We start from the raw sequence: 15,798 nt of genomic DNA, 5'->3' as shown, positions 1-15,798 counted from the left end.
CCTCCCCCTGTGCCAGATGCCCCTCCCCCTGTGTCAGATGCCCTCCCCTGTGTCAGATGCCCTCCCCTGTGTCAGATGCCCTCCCCCTGTGTCAGATGCCCCTCCCTGTGAGTCAGATGCCCTCCCTGTGTGTCAGATGCCCCTCCCCCTGTGTCAGATGCCCCTCCCCTGTGTCAGATGCCCCTCCCCCTGTGTCAGATGCCCTCCCTGTGTGTCAGATGCCCCTCCCCCTGTGTCAGATGCCCCTCCTCTTGTGTCAGATGCCCTCCCTGTGTGTCAGATGCCCCTCCCCCTGTGTCAGATGCCCCTCCCCCTGTGTGTCAGATGCCCTCCCTTTGTGTCAGATGCCCCTCCCCCTGTGTCAGATGCCTCTCCCCCTGTGTCAGATGCCCTTCCTGTGTGTCAGATGCCCCTCCCTGTGTGTCAGATGCCCCTCCCCCTGTGTCAGATGCCCTCCCTGTGTGTCAGATGCCCCTCCCCCTGTGTATGCCCCTCCCCCTGTGTCAGATGCCCCTCCCCCTGTGTCAGATGCCCTCCCTGTGTGTCAGATGCCCCTCCCCCTGTGTTAGATGCCCTCCCCCTGTGTCAGATGCCCTCCCCCTGTTTCAGATGCCCTCCCTGTGTGTCAGATGCCCCTCCCTGTGTGTCAGATGCCCTCCCCCTGTGTCAGATGCCCTCCCCCTGTGTCAGATGCCCTCCCCCTGTGTCAGATGCCCCTCCCTGTGTGTCAGATGCCCTCCCCCTGTTTCAGATGCCCCTCCCCCTGTGTCAGATGCCCTCCCCCTGTGTCAGATGCCCCTCCCCCTGTGTCAGATGCCCTCCCCCTGTGTCAGATGCCCTCCCGTACCTCAGGTCAGGGCAGGTCTGGGTCAGACTGACCAGTTCCAGTTGGATGAAGTCTGGATCCTTGAGCCTGACAACTTCTGAGACCTGGATCAGGATGTGGGTGGTCCTTTCACAAGCCCCGCCCTAAAAACACAGGTGTCATGTGCCCTTCCTGTGTGTCAGATGCCCCTCCCTGTGTGTCAGATGCCCCTCCCCCTGTGTCAGATGCCCTCCCTGTGTGTCAGATGCCCCTCCCCCTGTGTATGCCCCTCCCCCTGTGTCAGATGCCCCTCCCCCTGTGTTAGATGCCCTCCCCCTGTGTCAGATGCCCCTCCCCCTGTGTCAGATGCCCGCCCTGTGTGTCAGATGCCCCTCCCCCTGTGTTAGATGCCCTCCCTGTGTGTCAGATGCCCCTCCCCCTGTGTCAGATGCCCTCCCCCTGTTTCAGATGCCCCTCCCCCTGTGTCAGATGCCCTCCCCCTGTTTCAGATGCCCTCCCTGTGTGTCAGATGCCCCTCCCCCTGTGTCAGATGCCCTCCCCCTGTGTCAGATGCCCCTCCCCCGATGTCAGATGCCCTCCCCCTGTGTCAGATGCCCCTCCCCCTGTGTCAGATGCCCTCCCCCTGTGTCAGATGCCTCTCCCCCTGTGTCAGATGCCCTTCCTGTGTGTCAGATGCCCCTCCCTGTGTGTCAGATGCCCCTCCCCCTGTGTCAGATGCCCTCCCTGTGTGTCAGATGCCCCTCCCCCTGTGTATGCCCCTCCCCCTGTGTCAGATGCCCCTCCCCCTGTGTCAGATGCCCTCCCTGTGTGTCAGATGCCCCTCCCTGTGTGTCAGATGCCCTCCCCCTGTGTCAGATGCCCTCCCCCTGTGTCAGATGCCCTCCCCCTGTGTCAGATGCCCCTCCCTGTGTGTCAGATGCCCTCCCCCTGTTTCAGATGCCCCTCCCCCTGTGTCAGATGCCCTCCCCCTGTGTCAGATGCCCTCCCCCTGTTTCAGATGCCCTCCCCCTGTGTCAGATGCCCTCCCCCTGTGTCAGATGCCCCTCCCCCTGTGTCAGATGCCCTCCCCCTGTGTCAGATGCCCTCCCGTACCTCAGGTCAGGGCAGGTCTGGGTCAGACTGACCAGTTCCAGTTGGATGAAGTCTGGATCCTTGAGTCTGACAACTTCTGAGACCTGGATCAGGATGTGGGTGGTCCTTTCACAAGCCCCGCCCTAAAAACACAGGTGTCATGTGACATGACGACAGGAAGACGAGAAGAGTCACATGACTCTAACCCTATCAATATCAATGTGTTTGTAATGAACACTAGAGCCCTCGTTGCCATGGTAACATGATCCAGCTCCATGTTGTGTTGGAAATGCACTTTTAATCATCATTTTGTTATAATTACTTTGCACTTTAACTCTTATGTTCTACCAAACAAATATGCTAACAGGCTAATATGCTAACACGCTAATGTGCGAACACGCTAATATGCGAACACCCTATGATAACATGCTAATATGCTTACATGCTAATATGCTAGCACGCTAATATGATAACGCGCTAATATGCTAACACGCTAATATAATAACGCGCTAAGACTGTAAAGATTTTCTGCTTCTCAGTCAAAAAATGGCGACAGAACATGAGCTCTAGAATTTATTAGAACTCAATGACAAATATTCCTTCAAAACGACAATAACGACAACACCGTGATGGTCCCGCCTCCGTCTCACCTGATGGTCCCGCCTCCGTCTCACCTGATGGTCCCGCCTCCGTCTCACCTGATGGTCCCGCCTCCGACGCCTCCGTCTCACCTGATGGTCCCGCCTGCGTCTCACCTGATGGTCCCGCCTCCGACGCCTCCGTCTCACCTGATGGTCCCGCCTCTGTCTCACCTGATGGTCCCGCCTCCGTCTCACCTGATGGTCCCGCCTCTGTTTCACCTGATGGTCCCGCCTCCGTCTCACCTGATGGTCCCGCCTCCGACGCCTCCGTCTCACCTGATGGTCCCGCCTCCGACGCCTCCGTCTCACCTGATGGTCCCACCTCCGACGCCTCCGTCTCACCTGATGGTCCCGCCTCCGTCTCACCTGATGGTCCCGCCTCCGTCTCACCTGATGGTCCCGCCTCCGACGCCTCCGTCTCACCTGATGGTCCCGCCTCCGTCTCACCTGATGGTCCAGCCTCCGTCTCACCTGATTGTCCCGCCTCCGTCTCACCTGATGGTCCCGCCTCCGACGCCCCCGTCTCACCTGATGGTCCCGCCTCCGTCTCACCTGATGGTCCCGCCTCCGTCTCACCCGATGGTCCCGCCTCCGTCTCACCTGATGGTCCCGCCTCCGTCTCACCTGATGGTCCCGCCTCCGACGCCTCCGTCTCACCTGATGGTCCCGCCTCCGTCTCACCTGATGGTCCCGCCTCCGACGCCTCCGTCTCACCTGATGGTCCCGCCTCCGTCTCACCTGATGGTCCCGCCTCTGTTTCACCTGATGGTCCCGCCTCCGTCTCACCTGATGGTCCCGCCTCCGTCTCACCTGATGGTCCCGCCTCCGACGCCTCCATCTCACCTGATAGTCCCGCCTCCGTCTCACCTGATGGTCTCGCCTCCGTCTCACCTGATGGTCCCGCCTCCGACGCCTCCTTCTCACCTGATGGTCCCGCCTCCGTCTCACCTGATGGTCTCGCCTCCATCTCACCTGATGGTCACGCCTCCGTTCCACCTGATTGTCCCGCCTCCTTCTCACCTGATGGTCCCGCCTCCGTCTCACCTGATGTTCCCGCCTCCGACGCCTCCGTCTCACCTGATGGTCCCGCCTCCGTCTCACCTAATGGTCTCGCCTCCGTCTCACCTGATGGTCCCGCCTCCGTCTCACCTGATGGTCCCGCCTCCGTCTCACCTGATGGTCTCGCCTCCGTCTCACCTGATGGTCCCGCCTCCGTCTCACCTGATGGTCCCGCCTCCAACGCCTCCGTCTCACCTGATGGTCCCGCCTCCGTCTCACCTGATGGTCCCGCCTGCGTCTCACCTGATGGTCTCGCCTCCGTCTCACCTGATGGTCCCGCCTCCGACGCCTCAGTCTCACTTGATGGTCCCGCCTCCGTCTCACCTGATGGTCACGCCTCCGTCTCACCTGATGGTCCCGCCTCCGTCTCACCTGATGGTCCCGCCTCCGTCTCACCTGATGGTCCCGCCTCCGTCTCACCTGATGGTCTCGCCTCCGACGCCTCAGTCTCACTTGATGGTCCCGCCTCCGTCTCACCTGATGGTCACGCCTCCGTCTCACCTGATGGTCCCGCCTCCGTTTCACCTGATGGTCCCGCCTCCGTCTCACCTGATGGTCTCGCCTCCGTCTCACCTGATGGTCACACCTCCGTCTCACCTGATGGTCCCGCCTCCGTCTCACCTGATGGTCTCGCCTCCGTCTTACCTGATGGTGCCGCCTCCGTCTCACCTGATGGTCCCGCCTCCGACTCACCTGACGGTCTCGCCTCCGTCTCACCTGATGGTCACACCTCCGTCTCACCTGATGGTCCCGCCTCCGTCTCACCTGATGGTCTCGCCTCCGTCTTACCTGATGGTCCTGCCTCCGTCTCACCTGATGGTCCCGCCTCCGACGCCTCCGTCTCACCTGATGGTCACGCTCACCTGATGGTCACGCCTCCGTCTCACCTGATGGTCACGCCTCCGTCTCACCTGATGGTCTCGCCTCCGTCTCACCTGATGGTCACACCTCCGTCTCACCTGATGGTCCCACCTCCGTCTCACCTGATGGTCTCGCCTCCGTCTCACCTGATGGTCCCGCCTCCGACGCCTCCGTTTCACCTGATGGTCCCGCCTCCGTCTCACCTGATGGTCTAGCCTCCGTCTCACCTGATGGTCCCGCCTCCGACGCCTCCGTCTCACCTGATGGTCACGCTCACCTGATGGTCACGCCTCCGTCTCACCTGATGGTCCCGCCTCCGTCTCACCTGATGGTCACGCCTCCGTCTCAACTGATGGTCCCGCCTCCGTCTCACCTGATGGTCTCGCCTCCGTCTCACCTGATGGTCCCGCCTCCGTCTCACCTGATGGTCCCGCCTCCGACGCCTCCGTCTCACCTGATGGTCTCGCCTCCGTCTCACCTGATGGTCACACCTCCGTCTCACCTGATGGTCCCGCCTCCGTCTCACCTGATGGTCTCGCCTCCGTCTTACCTGATGGTGCCGCCTCCGTCTCACCTGATGGTCCCGCCTCCGACTCACCTGATGGTCTCGCCTCCGTCTCACCTGATGGTCACACCTCCGTCTCACCTGATGGTCCCGCCTCCGTCTCACCTGATGGTCTCGCCTCCGTCTTACCTGATGGTCCCGCCTCCGTCTCACCTGATGGTCCCGCCTCCGACGCCTCCCTCTCACCTGATGGTCCCGCCTCCGTCTCGCCTGATGGTCCTGCCTCCGTCTCACCTGATGGTCCCGCCTCCGACGCCTCCGTCTCACCTGATGGTCACGCTCACCTGATGGTCACGCCTCCGTCTCACCTGATGGTCACGCCTCCGTCTCACCTGATGGTCTCGCCTCCGTCCCACCTGATGGTCACACCTCCGTCTCACCTGATGGTCCCACCTCCGTCTCACCTGATGGTCCCGCCTCCGACGCCTCCGTTTCACCTGATGGTCCCGCCTCCTTCTCACCTGATGGTCTAGCCTCCGTCTCACCTGATGGTCCCGCCTCCGACGCCTCCGTCTCACCTGATGGTCACGCTCACCTGATGGTCACGCCTCCGTCTCACCTGATGGTCTCGCCTCCGTCTCACCTGATGGTCCCGCCTCCGTCTCACCTGATGGTCACGCCTCCGTCTCACCTGATGGTCCCGCCTCCGTCTCACCTGATGGTCTCGCCTCCGTCTCACCTGATGGTCCCGCCTCCGTCTCACCTGATGGTCCCGCCTCCGACGCCTCCGTCTCACCTGATGGTCCCGCCTCCGACGCCTCCGTCTCACCTGATGGTCCCGCCTCCGTCTCGCCTGATGGTCCCGCCTCCGTCTCACCTGATGGTCTCGCCTCCGTCTCGCCTGATGGTCCTCCCTCCGTCTCACCTGATGGTCTCGCCTCCGTCTCATCTGATGGTCCCGCCTCCGACGCCTCCGTTTCACCTGATGGTCCCGCCTCCGTCTCACCTGATGGTCTCGCCTCCGTCTCACCTGATGGTCCCGCCTCCGACGCCTTCATCTCACCTGATGGTCACGCTCACCTGATGGTCCCGCCTCCGTCTCACCTGATGGTCCCGCCTCCGTCTCACCTGATGGTCACGCCTCCGTCTCACCTGATGGTCACACCTCCGTCTCACCTGATGGTTCCGCCTCCGTCTCACCTGATGGTCCCGCCTCCGACGCCTCCGTCTCACCTGATGGTCCCGCCTCCGTCTTGCCTGATGGTCCCGCCTCCGTCTCACCTGATGGTCTCGCCTCCGTCTCACCTGATGGTCCCGCCTCCGACGCCTCCGTTTCACCTGATGGTCCCGCCTCCATCTCACCTGATGGTCTCGCCTCCGTCTCACCTGATGGTCCCGCCTCCGTCTCACCTGATGGTCTCGCCTCTGTCTCACCTGATGGTCCCGCCTCCGACGCCTCCTTCTCACCTGATGGTCCCGCCTCCGTCTCACCTGATGTTCCCGCCTCCGTCTCACCTGATGGTCCCGCCTCCGTCTCACCTGATGGTCTCGCCTCTGTCTCACCTGATGGTCTCGCCTCTGTCTCACCTGATGGTCCCGCCTCCGACGCCTCCTTCTCACCTGATGGTCCCGCCTCCGTCTCACCTGATGGTCCCGCCTCCGACGCCTCCTTCTCACCTGATGGTCCCGCCTCCGTCTCACCTGATGGTCCCGCCTCCGTCTCACCTGATGGTCCCGCCTCCGTCTCACCTGATGGTCTCGCCTCTGTCTCACCTGATGGTCCCGCCTCCGTCTCACCTGATGGTCTTGCCTCCGTCTCACCTGATGGTCCCGCCTTCGTCTCACCTGATGGTCCCGCCCTCCGTCTCACCTGATGGTCCCGCCTCCGTCTCACCTGATGGTCACGCCTCCGTCTCACCTGATGGTCCCGCCTCCGTCTCACCTGATGGTCCCGCCTCCGACGCCTCCGTCTCACCTGATGGTCCCGCCTCCGTCTCACTTGATGTTCCCGCCTCCGTCTCACCCGATGGTCTCGCCTCCGTCTCACCTGATGGTCCCGCCTCCGTCTCACCTGATGGTCCCGCCTCCGACGCCTCCGTCTCACCTGATGGTTCCGCCTCCGTCTCACCTGATGGTCCCGCCTCCGTCTCACCTGATGGTCTCGCCTCCGTCTCACCTGATGGTCCCGCCTCCGTCTCACCTGATGGTCCCGCCTCCGACGCCTCAGTCTCACTTGATGGTCCCGCCTCCGTCTCACCTGATGGTCACGCCTCCGTCTCACCTGATTGTCCCGCCTCCGTTTCACCTGATTGTCCCGCCTCCGTCTCACCTGATGGTCTCGCCTCCGTCTCACCTGATGGTCACACCTCCGTCTCACCTGATGGTCCCGCCTCCGTCTCACCTGATGGTCTCGCCTCCGTCTTACCTGATGGTCCCGCCTCCGTCTCACCTGATGGTCCCGCCTCCGACTCACCTGATGGTCTCGCCTCCGTCTCACCTGATGGTCCCGCCTCCGTCTCACCTGATGGTCCCGCCTCCGACGCCTCCCTCTCACCTGATGGTCCCGCCTCCGTCTCGCCTGATGGTCCTGCCTCCGTCTCACCTGATGGTCCCGCCTCCGACGCCTCCGTCTCACCTGATGGTCTCGCCTCCGTCTCACCTGATGGTCACACCTCCGTCTCACCTGATGGTCCCGCCTCCGTCTCACCTGATGGTCTCGCCTCCGTCTCACCTGATGGTCCTGCCTCCGACGCCTCCGTTTCACCTGATGGTCCCGCCTCCGTCTCACCTGATGGTCTAGCCTCCGTCTCACCTGATGGTCCCGCCTCCGACGCCTCCGTCTCACCTGATGGTCACGCTCACCTGATGGTCACGCCTCCGTCTCACCTGATGGTCTCGCCTCCGTCTCACCTGATGGTCACGCCTCCGTCTCACCTGATGGTCCCGCCTCCGTCTCACCTGATGGTCTCGCCTCCGTCTCACCTGATGGTCCCGCCTCCGTCTCACCTGATGGTCCCGCCTCCGACGCCTCCGTCTCACCTGATGGTCCCGCCTCCGACGCCTCCGTCTCACCTGATGGTCCCGCCTCCGTCTCGCCTGATGGTCCCGCCTCCGTCTCACCTGATGGTCTCGCCTCCGTCTCATCTGATGGTCCCGCCTCCGACGCCTCCGTCTCACCTGATGGTCCCGCCTCCGTCTCGCCTGATGGTCCCGCCTCCGTCTCACCTGATGGTCTCGCCTCCGTCTCATCTGATGGTCCCGCCTCCGACGCCTCCGTTTCACCTGATGGTCCCGCCTCCGTCTCACCTGATGGTCTCGCCTCCGTCTCATCTGATGGTCCCGCCTCCGACGCCTCCGTTTCACCTGATGGTCCCGCCTCCGTCTCACCTGATGGTCTCGCCTCCGTCTCACCTGATGGTCCCGCCTCCGACGCCTCCATCTCACCTGATGGTCACGCTCACCTGATGGTCCCGCCTCCGTCTCACCTGATGGTCCCGCCTCCGTCTCACCTGATGGTCTCGCCTCCGTCTCACCTGATGGTCCCGCCTCCGTCTCACCTGATGGTCCCGCCTCCGACGCCTCCGTCTCACCTGATGGTCCCGCCTCCGACGCCTCCGTCTCACCTGATGGTCCCGCCTCCGTCTCGCCTGATGGTCCCGCCTCCGTCTCACCTGATGGTCTCGCCTCCTTCTCATCTGATGGTCCCGCCTCCGACGCCTCCGTCTCACCTGATGGTCCCGCCTCCGTCTCGCCTGATGGTCTCGCCTCCGTCTCATCTGATGGTCCCGCCTCCGACGCCTCCGTTTCACCTGATGGTCCCGCCTCCGTCTCACCTGATGGTCTCGCCTCCGTCTCATCTGATGGTCCCGCCTCCGACGCCTCCGTTTCACCTGATGGTCCCGCCTCCGTCTCACCTGATGGTCTCGCCTCCGTCTCACCTGATGGTCTCGCCTCCGACGCCTCCGTCTCACCTGATGGTCACGCTCACCTGATGGTCCCGCCTCCGTCTCACCTGATGGTCACGCCTCCGTCTCACCTGATGGTCTCGCCTCCGACGCCTCCGTCTCACCTGATGGTCACGCTCACCTGATGGTCACGCCTCCGTCTCACCTGATGGTCTCGCCTCCGTCTCACCTGATGGTCCCGCCTCCGTCTCACCTGATGGTCACACCTCCGTCTCACCTGATAGTCCCGCCTCCGTCTCACCTGATGGTCCCGCCTCCGTCTCACCTGATGGTCCCGCCTCCGACGCCTCCGTCTCACCTGATGGTCCCGCCTCCGTCTCACCTGATGGTCACGCCTCCGTCTCACCTGATGGTCCCGCCTCCGTCTCACCTGATGGTCTCGCCTCCGTCTCACCTGATGGTCCCGCCTCCGTCTCACCTGATGGTCCCGCCTCCGACGCCTCCGTCTCACCTGATGGTCCCGCCTCCGACGCCTCCGTCTCACCTGATGGTCCCGCCTCCGTCTCGCCTGATGGTCCCGCCTCCGTCTCACCTGATGGTCTCGCCTCCGTCTCGCCTGATGGTCCTCCCTCCGTCTCACCTGATGGTCTCGCCTCCGTCTCATCTGATGGTCCCGCCTCCGACGCCTCCGTTTCACCTGATGGTCCCGCCTCCGTCTCACCTGATGGTCTCGCCTCCGTCTCACCTGATGGTCCCGCCTCCGACGCCTTCATCTCACCTGATGGTCACGCTCACCTGATGGTCCCGCCTCCGTCTCACCTGATGGTCCCGCCTCCGTCTCACCTGATGGTCACGCCTCCGTCTCACCTGATGGTCACACCTCCGTCTCACCTGATGGTTCCGCCTCCGTCTCACCTGATGGTCCCGCCTCCGACGCCTCCGTCTCACCTGATGGTCCCGCCTCCGTCTTGCCTGATGGTCCCGCCTCCGTCTCACCTGATGGTCTCGCCTCCGTCTCACCTGATGGTCCCGCCTCCGACGCCTCCGTTTCACCTGATGGTCCCGCCTCCATCTCACCTGATGGTCTCGCCTCCGTCTCACCTGATGGTCCCGCCTCCGTCTCACCTGATGGTCTCGCCTCTGTCTCACCTGATGGTCCCGCCTCCGACGCCTCCTTCTCACCTGATGGTCCCGCCTCCGTCTCACCTGATGTTCCCGCCTCCGTCTCACCTGATGGTCCCGCCTCCGTCTCACCTGATGGTCTCGCCTCTGTCTCACCTGATGGTCTCGCCTCTGTCTCACCTGATGGTCCCGCCTCCGACGCCTCCTTCTCACCTGATGGTCCCGCCTCCGTCTCACCTGATGGTCCCGCCTCCGACGCCTCCTTCTCACCTGATGGTCCCGCCTCCGTCTCACCTGATGGTCCCGCCTCCGTCTCACCTGATGGTCCCGCCTCCGTCTCACCTGATGGTCTCGCCTCTGTCTCACCTGATGGTCCCGCCTCCGTCTCACCTGATGGTCTTGCCTCCGTCTCACCTGATGGTCCCGCCTTCGTCTCACCTGATGGTCCCGCCCTCCGTCTCACCTGATGGTCCCGCCTCCGTCTCACCTGATGGTCACGCCTCCGTCTCACCTGATGGTCCCGCCTCCGTCTCACCTGATGGTCCCGCCTCCGACGCCTCCGTCTCACCTGATGGTCCCGCCTCCGTCTCACTTGATGTTCCCGCCTCCGTCTCACCCGATGGTCTCGCCTCCGTCTCACCTGATGGTCCCGCCTCCGTCTCACCTGATGGTCCCGCCTCCGACGCCTCCGTCTCACCTGATGGTTCCGCCTCCGTCTCACCTGATGGTCCCGCCTCCGTCTCACCTGATGGTCTCGCCTCCGTCTCACCTGATGGTCCCGCCTCCGTCTCACCTGATGGTCCCGCCTCCGACGCCTCAGTCTCACTTGATGGTCCCGCCTCCGTCTCACCTGATGGTCACGCCTCCGTCTCACCTGATTGTCCCGCCTCCGTTTCACCTGATTGTCCCGCCTCCGTCTCACCTGATGGTCTCGCCTCCGTCTCACCTGATGGTCACACCTCCGTCTCACCTGATGGTCCCGCCTCCGTCTCACCTGATGGTCTCGCCTCCGTCTTACCTGATGGTCCCGCCTCCGTCTCACCTGATGGTCCCGCCTCCGACTCACCTGATGGTCTCGCCTCCGTCTCACCTGATGGTCCCGCCTCCGTCTCACCTGATGGTCCCGCCTCCGACGCCTCCCTCTCACCTGATGGTCCCGCCTCCGTCTCGCCTGATGGTCCTGCCTCCGTCTCACCTGATGGTCCCGCCTCCGACGCCTCCGTCTCACCTGATGGTCTCGCCTCCGTCTCACCTGATGGTCACACCTCCGTCTCACCTGATGGTCCCGCCTCCGTCTCACCTGATGGTCTCGCCTCCGTCTCACCTGATGGTCCTGCCTCCGACGCCTCCGTTTCACCTGATGGTCCCGCCTCCGTCTCACCTGATGGTCTAGCCTCCGTCTCACCTGATGGTCCCGCCTCCGACGCCTCCGTCTCACCTGATGGTCACGCTCACCTGATGGTCACGCCTCCGTCTCACCTGATGGTCTCGCCTCCGTCTCACCTGATGGTCACGCCTCCGTCTCACCTGATGGTCCCGCCTCCGTCTCACCTGATGGTCTCGCCTCCGTCTCACCTGATGGTCCCGCCTCCGTCTCACCTGATGGTCCCGCCTCCGACGCCTCCGTCTCACCTGATGGTCCCGCCTCCGACGCCTCCGTCTCACCTGATGGTCCCGCCTCCGTCTCGCCTGATGGTCCCGCCTCCGTCTCACCTGATGGTCTCGCCTCCGTCTCATCTGATGGTCCCGCCTCCGACGCCTCCGTCTCACCTGATGGTCCCGCCTCCGTCTCGCCTGATGGTCCCGCCTCCGTCTCACCTGATGGTCTCGCCTCCGTCTCATCTGATGGTCCCGCCTCCGACGCCTCCGTTTCACCTGATGGTCCCGCCTCCGTCTCACCTGATGGTCTCGCCTCCGTCTCATCTGATGGTCCCGCCTCCGACGCCTCCGTTTCACCTGATGGTCCCGCCTCCGTCTCACCTGATGGTCTCGCCTCCGTCTCACCTGATGGTCCCGCCTCCGACGCCTCCATCTCACCTGATGGTCACGCTCACCTGATGGTCCCGCCTCCGTCTCACCTGATGGTCCCGCCTCCGTCTCACCTGATGGTCTCGCCTCCGTCTCACCTGATGGTCCCGCCTCCGTCTCACCTGATGGTCCCGCCTCCGACGCCTCCGTCTCACCTGATGGTCCCGCCTCCGACGCCTCCGTCTCACCTGATGGTCCCGCCTCCGTCTCGCCTGATGGTCCCGCCTCCGTCTCACCTGATGGTCTCGCCTCCTTCTCATCTGATGGTCCCGCCTCCGACGCCTCCGTCTCACCTGATGGTCCCGCCTCCGTCTCGCCTGATGGTCTCGCCTCCGTCTCATCTGATGGTCCCGCCTCCGACGCCTCCGTTTCACCTGATGGTCCCGCCTCCGTCTCACCTGATGGTCTCGCCTCCGTCTCATCTGATGGTCCCGCCTCCGACGCCTCCGTTTCACCTGATGGTCCCGCCTCCGTCTCACCTGATGGTCTCGCCTCCGTCTCACCTGATGGTCTCGCCTCCGACGCCTCCGTCTCACCTGATGGTCACGCTCACCTGATGGTCCCGCCTCCGTCTCACCTGATGGTCACGCCTCCGTCTCACCTGATGGTCTCGCCTCCGACGCCTCCGTCTCACCTGATGGTCACGCTCACCTGATGGTCACGCCTCCGTCTCACCTGATGGTCTCGCCTCCGTCTCACCTGATGGTCCCGCCTCCGTCTCACCTGATGGTCACACCTCCGTCTCACCTGATAGTCCCGCCTCCGTCTCACCTGATGGTCCCGCCTCCGTCTCACCTGATGGTCCCGCCTCCGACGCCTCCGTCTCACCTGATGGTCCCGCCTCCGTCTCACCTGATGGTCACGCCTCCGTCTCACCTGATGGTCCCGCCTCCGTCTCACCTGATGGTCTCGCCTCCGTCTCACCTGATGGTCCCGCCTCCGTCTCACCTGATGGTCCCGCCTCCGACGCCTCCGTCTCACCTGATGGTCCCGCCTCCGACGCCTCCGTCTCACCTGATGGTCCCGCCTCCGTCTCGCCTGATGGTCCCGCCTCCGTCTCACCTGATGGTCTCGCCTCCGTCTCGCCTGATGGTCCTCCCTCCGTCTCACCTGATGGTCTCGCCTCCGTCTCATCTGATGGTCCCGCCTCCGACGCCTCCGTTTCACCTGATGGTCCCGCCTCCGTCTCACCTGATGGTCTCGCCTCCGTCTCACCTGATGGTCCCGCCTCCGACGCCTTCATCTCACCTGATGGTCACGCTCACCTGATGGTCCCGCCTCCGTCTCACCTGATGGTCCCGCCTCCGTCTCACCTGATGGTCACGCCTCCGTCTCACCTGATGGTCACACCTCCGTCTCACCTGATGGTTCCGCCTCCGTCTCACCTGATGGTCCCGCCTCCGACGCCTCCGTCTCACCTGATGGTCCCGCCTCCGTCTTGCCTGATTTTCCCGCCTCCGTCTCACCTGATGGTCTCGCCTCCGTCTCACCTGATGGTCCCGCCTCCGACGCCTCCGTTTCACCTGATGGTCCCGCCTCCATCTCACCTGATGGTCTCGCCTCCGTCTCACCTGATGGTCCCGCCTCCGTCTCACCTGATGGTCTCGCCTCTGTCTCACCTGATGGTCCCGCCTCCGACGCCTCCTTCTCACCTGATGGTCCCGCCTCCGTCTCACCTGATGGTCCCGCCTCCGTCTCACCTGATGGTCCCGCCTCCGTCTCACCTGATGGTCTCGCCTCTGTCTCACCTGATGGTCTCGCCTCTGTCTCACCTGATGGTCCCGCCTCCGACGCCTCCTTCTCACCTGATGGTCCCGCCTCCGTCTCACCTGATGGTCCCGCCTCCGACGCCTCCTTCTCACCTGATGGTCCCGCCTCCGTCTCACCTGATGGTCCCGCCTCCGTCTCACCTGATGGTCCCGCCTCCGTCTCACCTGATGGTCTCGCCTCTGTCTCACCTGATGGTCCCGCCTCCGTCTCACCTGATGGTCTTGCCTCCGTCTCACCTGATGGTCCCGCCTCCGTCTCACCTGATGGTCCCGCCCTCCGTCTCACCTGATGGTCCCGCCTCCGTCTCACCTGATGGTCACGCCTCCGTCTCACCTGATGGTCCCGCCTCCGTCTCACCTGATGGTCCCGCCTCCGACGCCTCCGTCTCACCTGATGGTCCCGCCTCCGTCTCACTTGATGTTCCCGCCTCCGTCTCACCTGATGGTCTCGCCTCCGTCTCACCTGATGGTCCCGCCTCCGTCTCACCTGATGGTCCCGCCTCCGACGCCTCCGTCTCACCTGATGGTTCCGCCTCCGTCTCACCTGATGGTCCCGCCTCCGTCTCACCTGATGGTCTCGCCTCCATCTCACCTGATGGTCCCGCCTCCGTCTCACCTGATGGTCCCGCCTCCGACGCCTCAGTCTCACTTGATGGTCCCGACTCCGTCTCACCTGATGGTCACGCCTCCGTCTCACCTGATTGTCCCGCCTCCGTTTCACCTGATGGTCCCGCCTCCGTCTCACCTGATGGTCTCGCCTCCGTCTCACCTGATGGTCACACCTCCGTCTCACCTGATGGTCCCGCCTCCGTCTCACCTGATGGTCTCGCCTCCGTCTTACCTGATGGTCCCGCCTCCGTCTCACCTGATGGTCCCGCCTCCGACTCACCTGATGGTCTCGCCTCCGTCTCACCTGATGGTCCCGCCTCCGACGCCTCCCTCTCACCTGATGGTCCCGCCTCCGTCTCGCCTGATGGTCCTGCCTCCGTCTCACCTGATGGTCCCGCCTCCGACGCCTCCGTCTCACCTGATGGTCTCGCCTCCGTCTCACCTGATGGTCACACCTCCGTCTCACCTGATGGTCCCGCCTCCGTCTCACCTGATGGTCTCGCCTCCGTCTCACCTGATGGTCTCGCCTCCGTCTCACCTGATGGTCCTGCCTCCGACGCCTCCGTTTCACCTGATGGTCCCGCCTCCGTCTCACCTGATGGTCTAGCCTCCGTCTCACCTGATGGTCCCGCCTCCGACGCCTCCGTCTCACCTGATGGTCACGCTCACCTGATGGTCACGCCTCCGTCTCATCTGATGGTCTCGCCTCCGTCTCACCTGATGGTCACGCCTCCGTCTCACCTGATGGTCCCGCCTCCGTCTCACCTGATGGTCTCGCCTCCGTCTCACCTGATGGTCCCGCCTCCGACGCCTCCGTCTCACCTGATGGTCCCGCCTCCGACGCCTCCGTCTCACCTGATGGTCCCGCCTCCGTCTCGCCTGATGGTCCCGCCTCCGTCTCACCTGACTGTCTCGCCTCCGTCTCATCTGATGGTCCCGCCTCCGACGCCTCCGTCTCACCTGATGGTCCCGCCTCCGTCTCGCCTGATGGTCCCGCCTCCGTCTCACCTGATGGTCTCGCCTCCGTCTCATCTGATGGTCCCGCCTCCGACGCCTCCGTTTCACCTGATGGTCCCGCCTCCGTCTCACCTGATGGTCTCGCCTCCGTCTCATCTGATGGTCCCGCCTCCGACGCCTCCGTTTCACCTGATGGTCCCGCCTCCGTCTCACCTGATGGTCTCGCCTCCGTCTCACCTGATGGTCCCGCCTCCGACGCCTCCATCTCACCTGATGGTCACGCTCACCTGATGGTCCCGCCTCCGTCTCACCTGATGGTCACGCCTCCGTCTCACCTGATGGTCTCGCCTCCGACGCCTCCGTCTCACCTGATGGTCACGCTCACCTGATGGTCACGCCTCCGTCTCACCTGATGGTCTCGCCTCCGTCTCACCTGATGGTCCCG

The 15,798-nt window shown here is 63.7% G+C and overlaps 1 protein-coding gene across 1 annotated transcript in view; it reads right to left on the bottom strand.

Moving 5' to 3' along the window:
• Positions 1-935: 935 nt before the first annotated feature.
• Positions 936-15,798, bottom strand: part of LOC140376661 (exocyst complex component 3-like) — a 480,321-nt gene continuing 465,458 nt past the window's right edge. Inside the window, exons 10-11 of the mRNA XM_072462138.1 lie at positions 1,919-2,040; positions 936-969 (exon numbers count right to left, since the gene is read on the bottom strand). Coding sequence (XP_072318239.1) covers positions 936-969; positions 1,919-2,040 — 156 coding nt within the window. The remainder of the gene's footprint in view (positions 970-1,918; positions 2,041-15,798) is intronic.

The sequence above is a fragment of the Eucyclogobius newberryi genome, unplaced genomic scaffold (genome assembly GCF_026437365.1).
Source record: "Eucyclogobius newberryi isolate DKJ021-1_F unplaced genomic scaffold, fEucNew1.0.hap1 SCAF_38, whole genome shotgun sequence".
In the NCBI taxonomy this organism is placed as follows: Eukaryota; Metazoa; Chordata; class Actinopteri; order Gobiiformes; family Gobiidae; genus Eucyclogobius; species Eucyclogobius newberryi.
The sequence above is the reverse complement of the archived record's forward strand: the minus strand, read 5'-3'. Positions and strand labels throughout refer to the sequence as shown.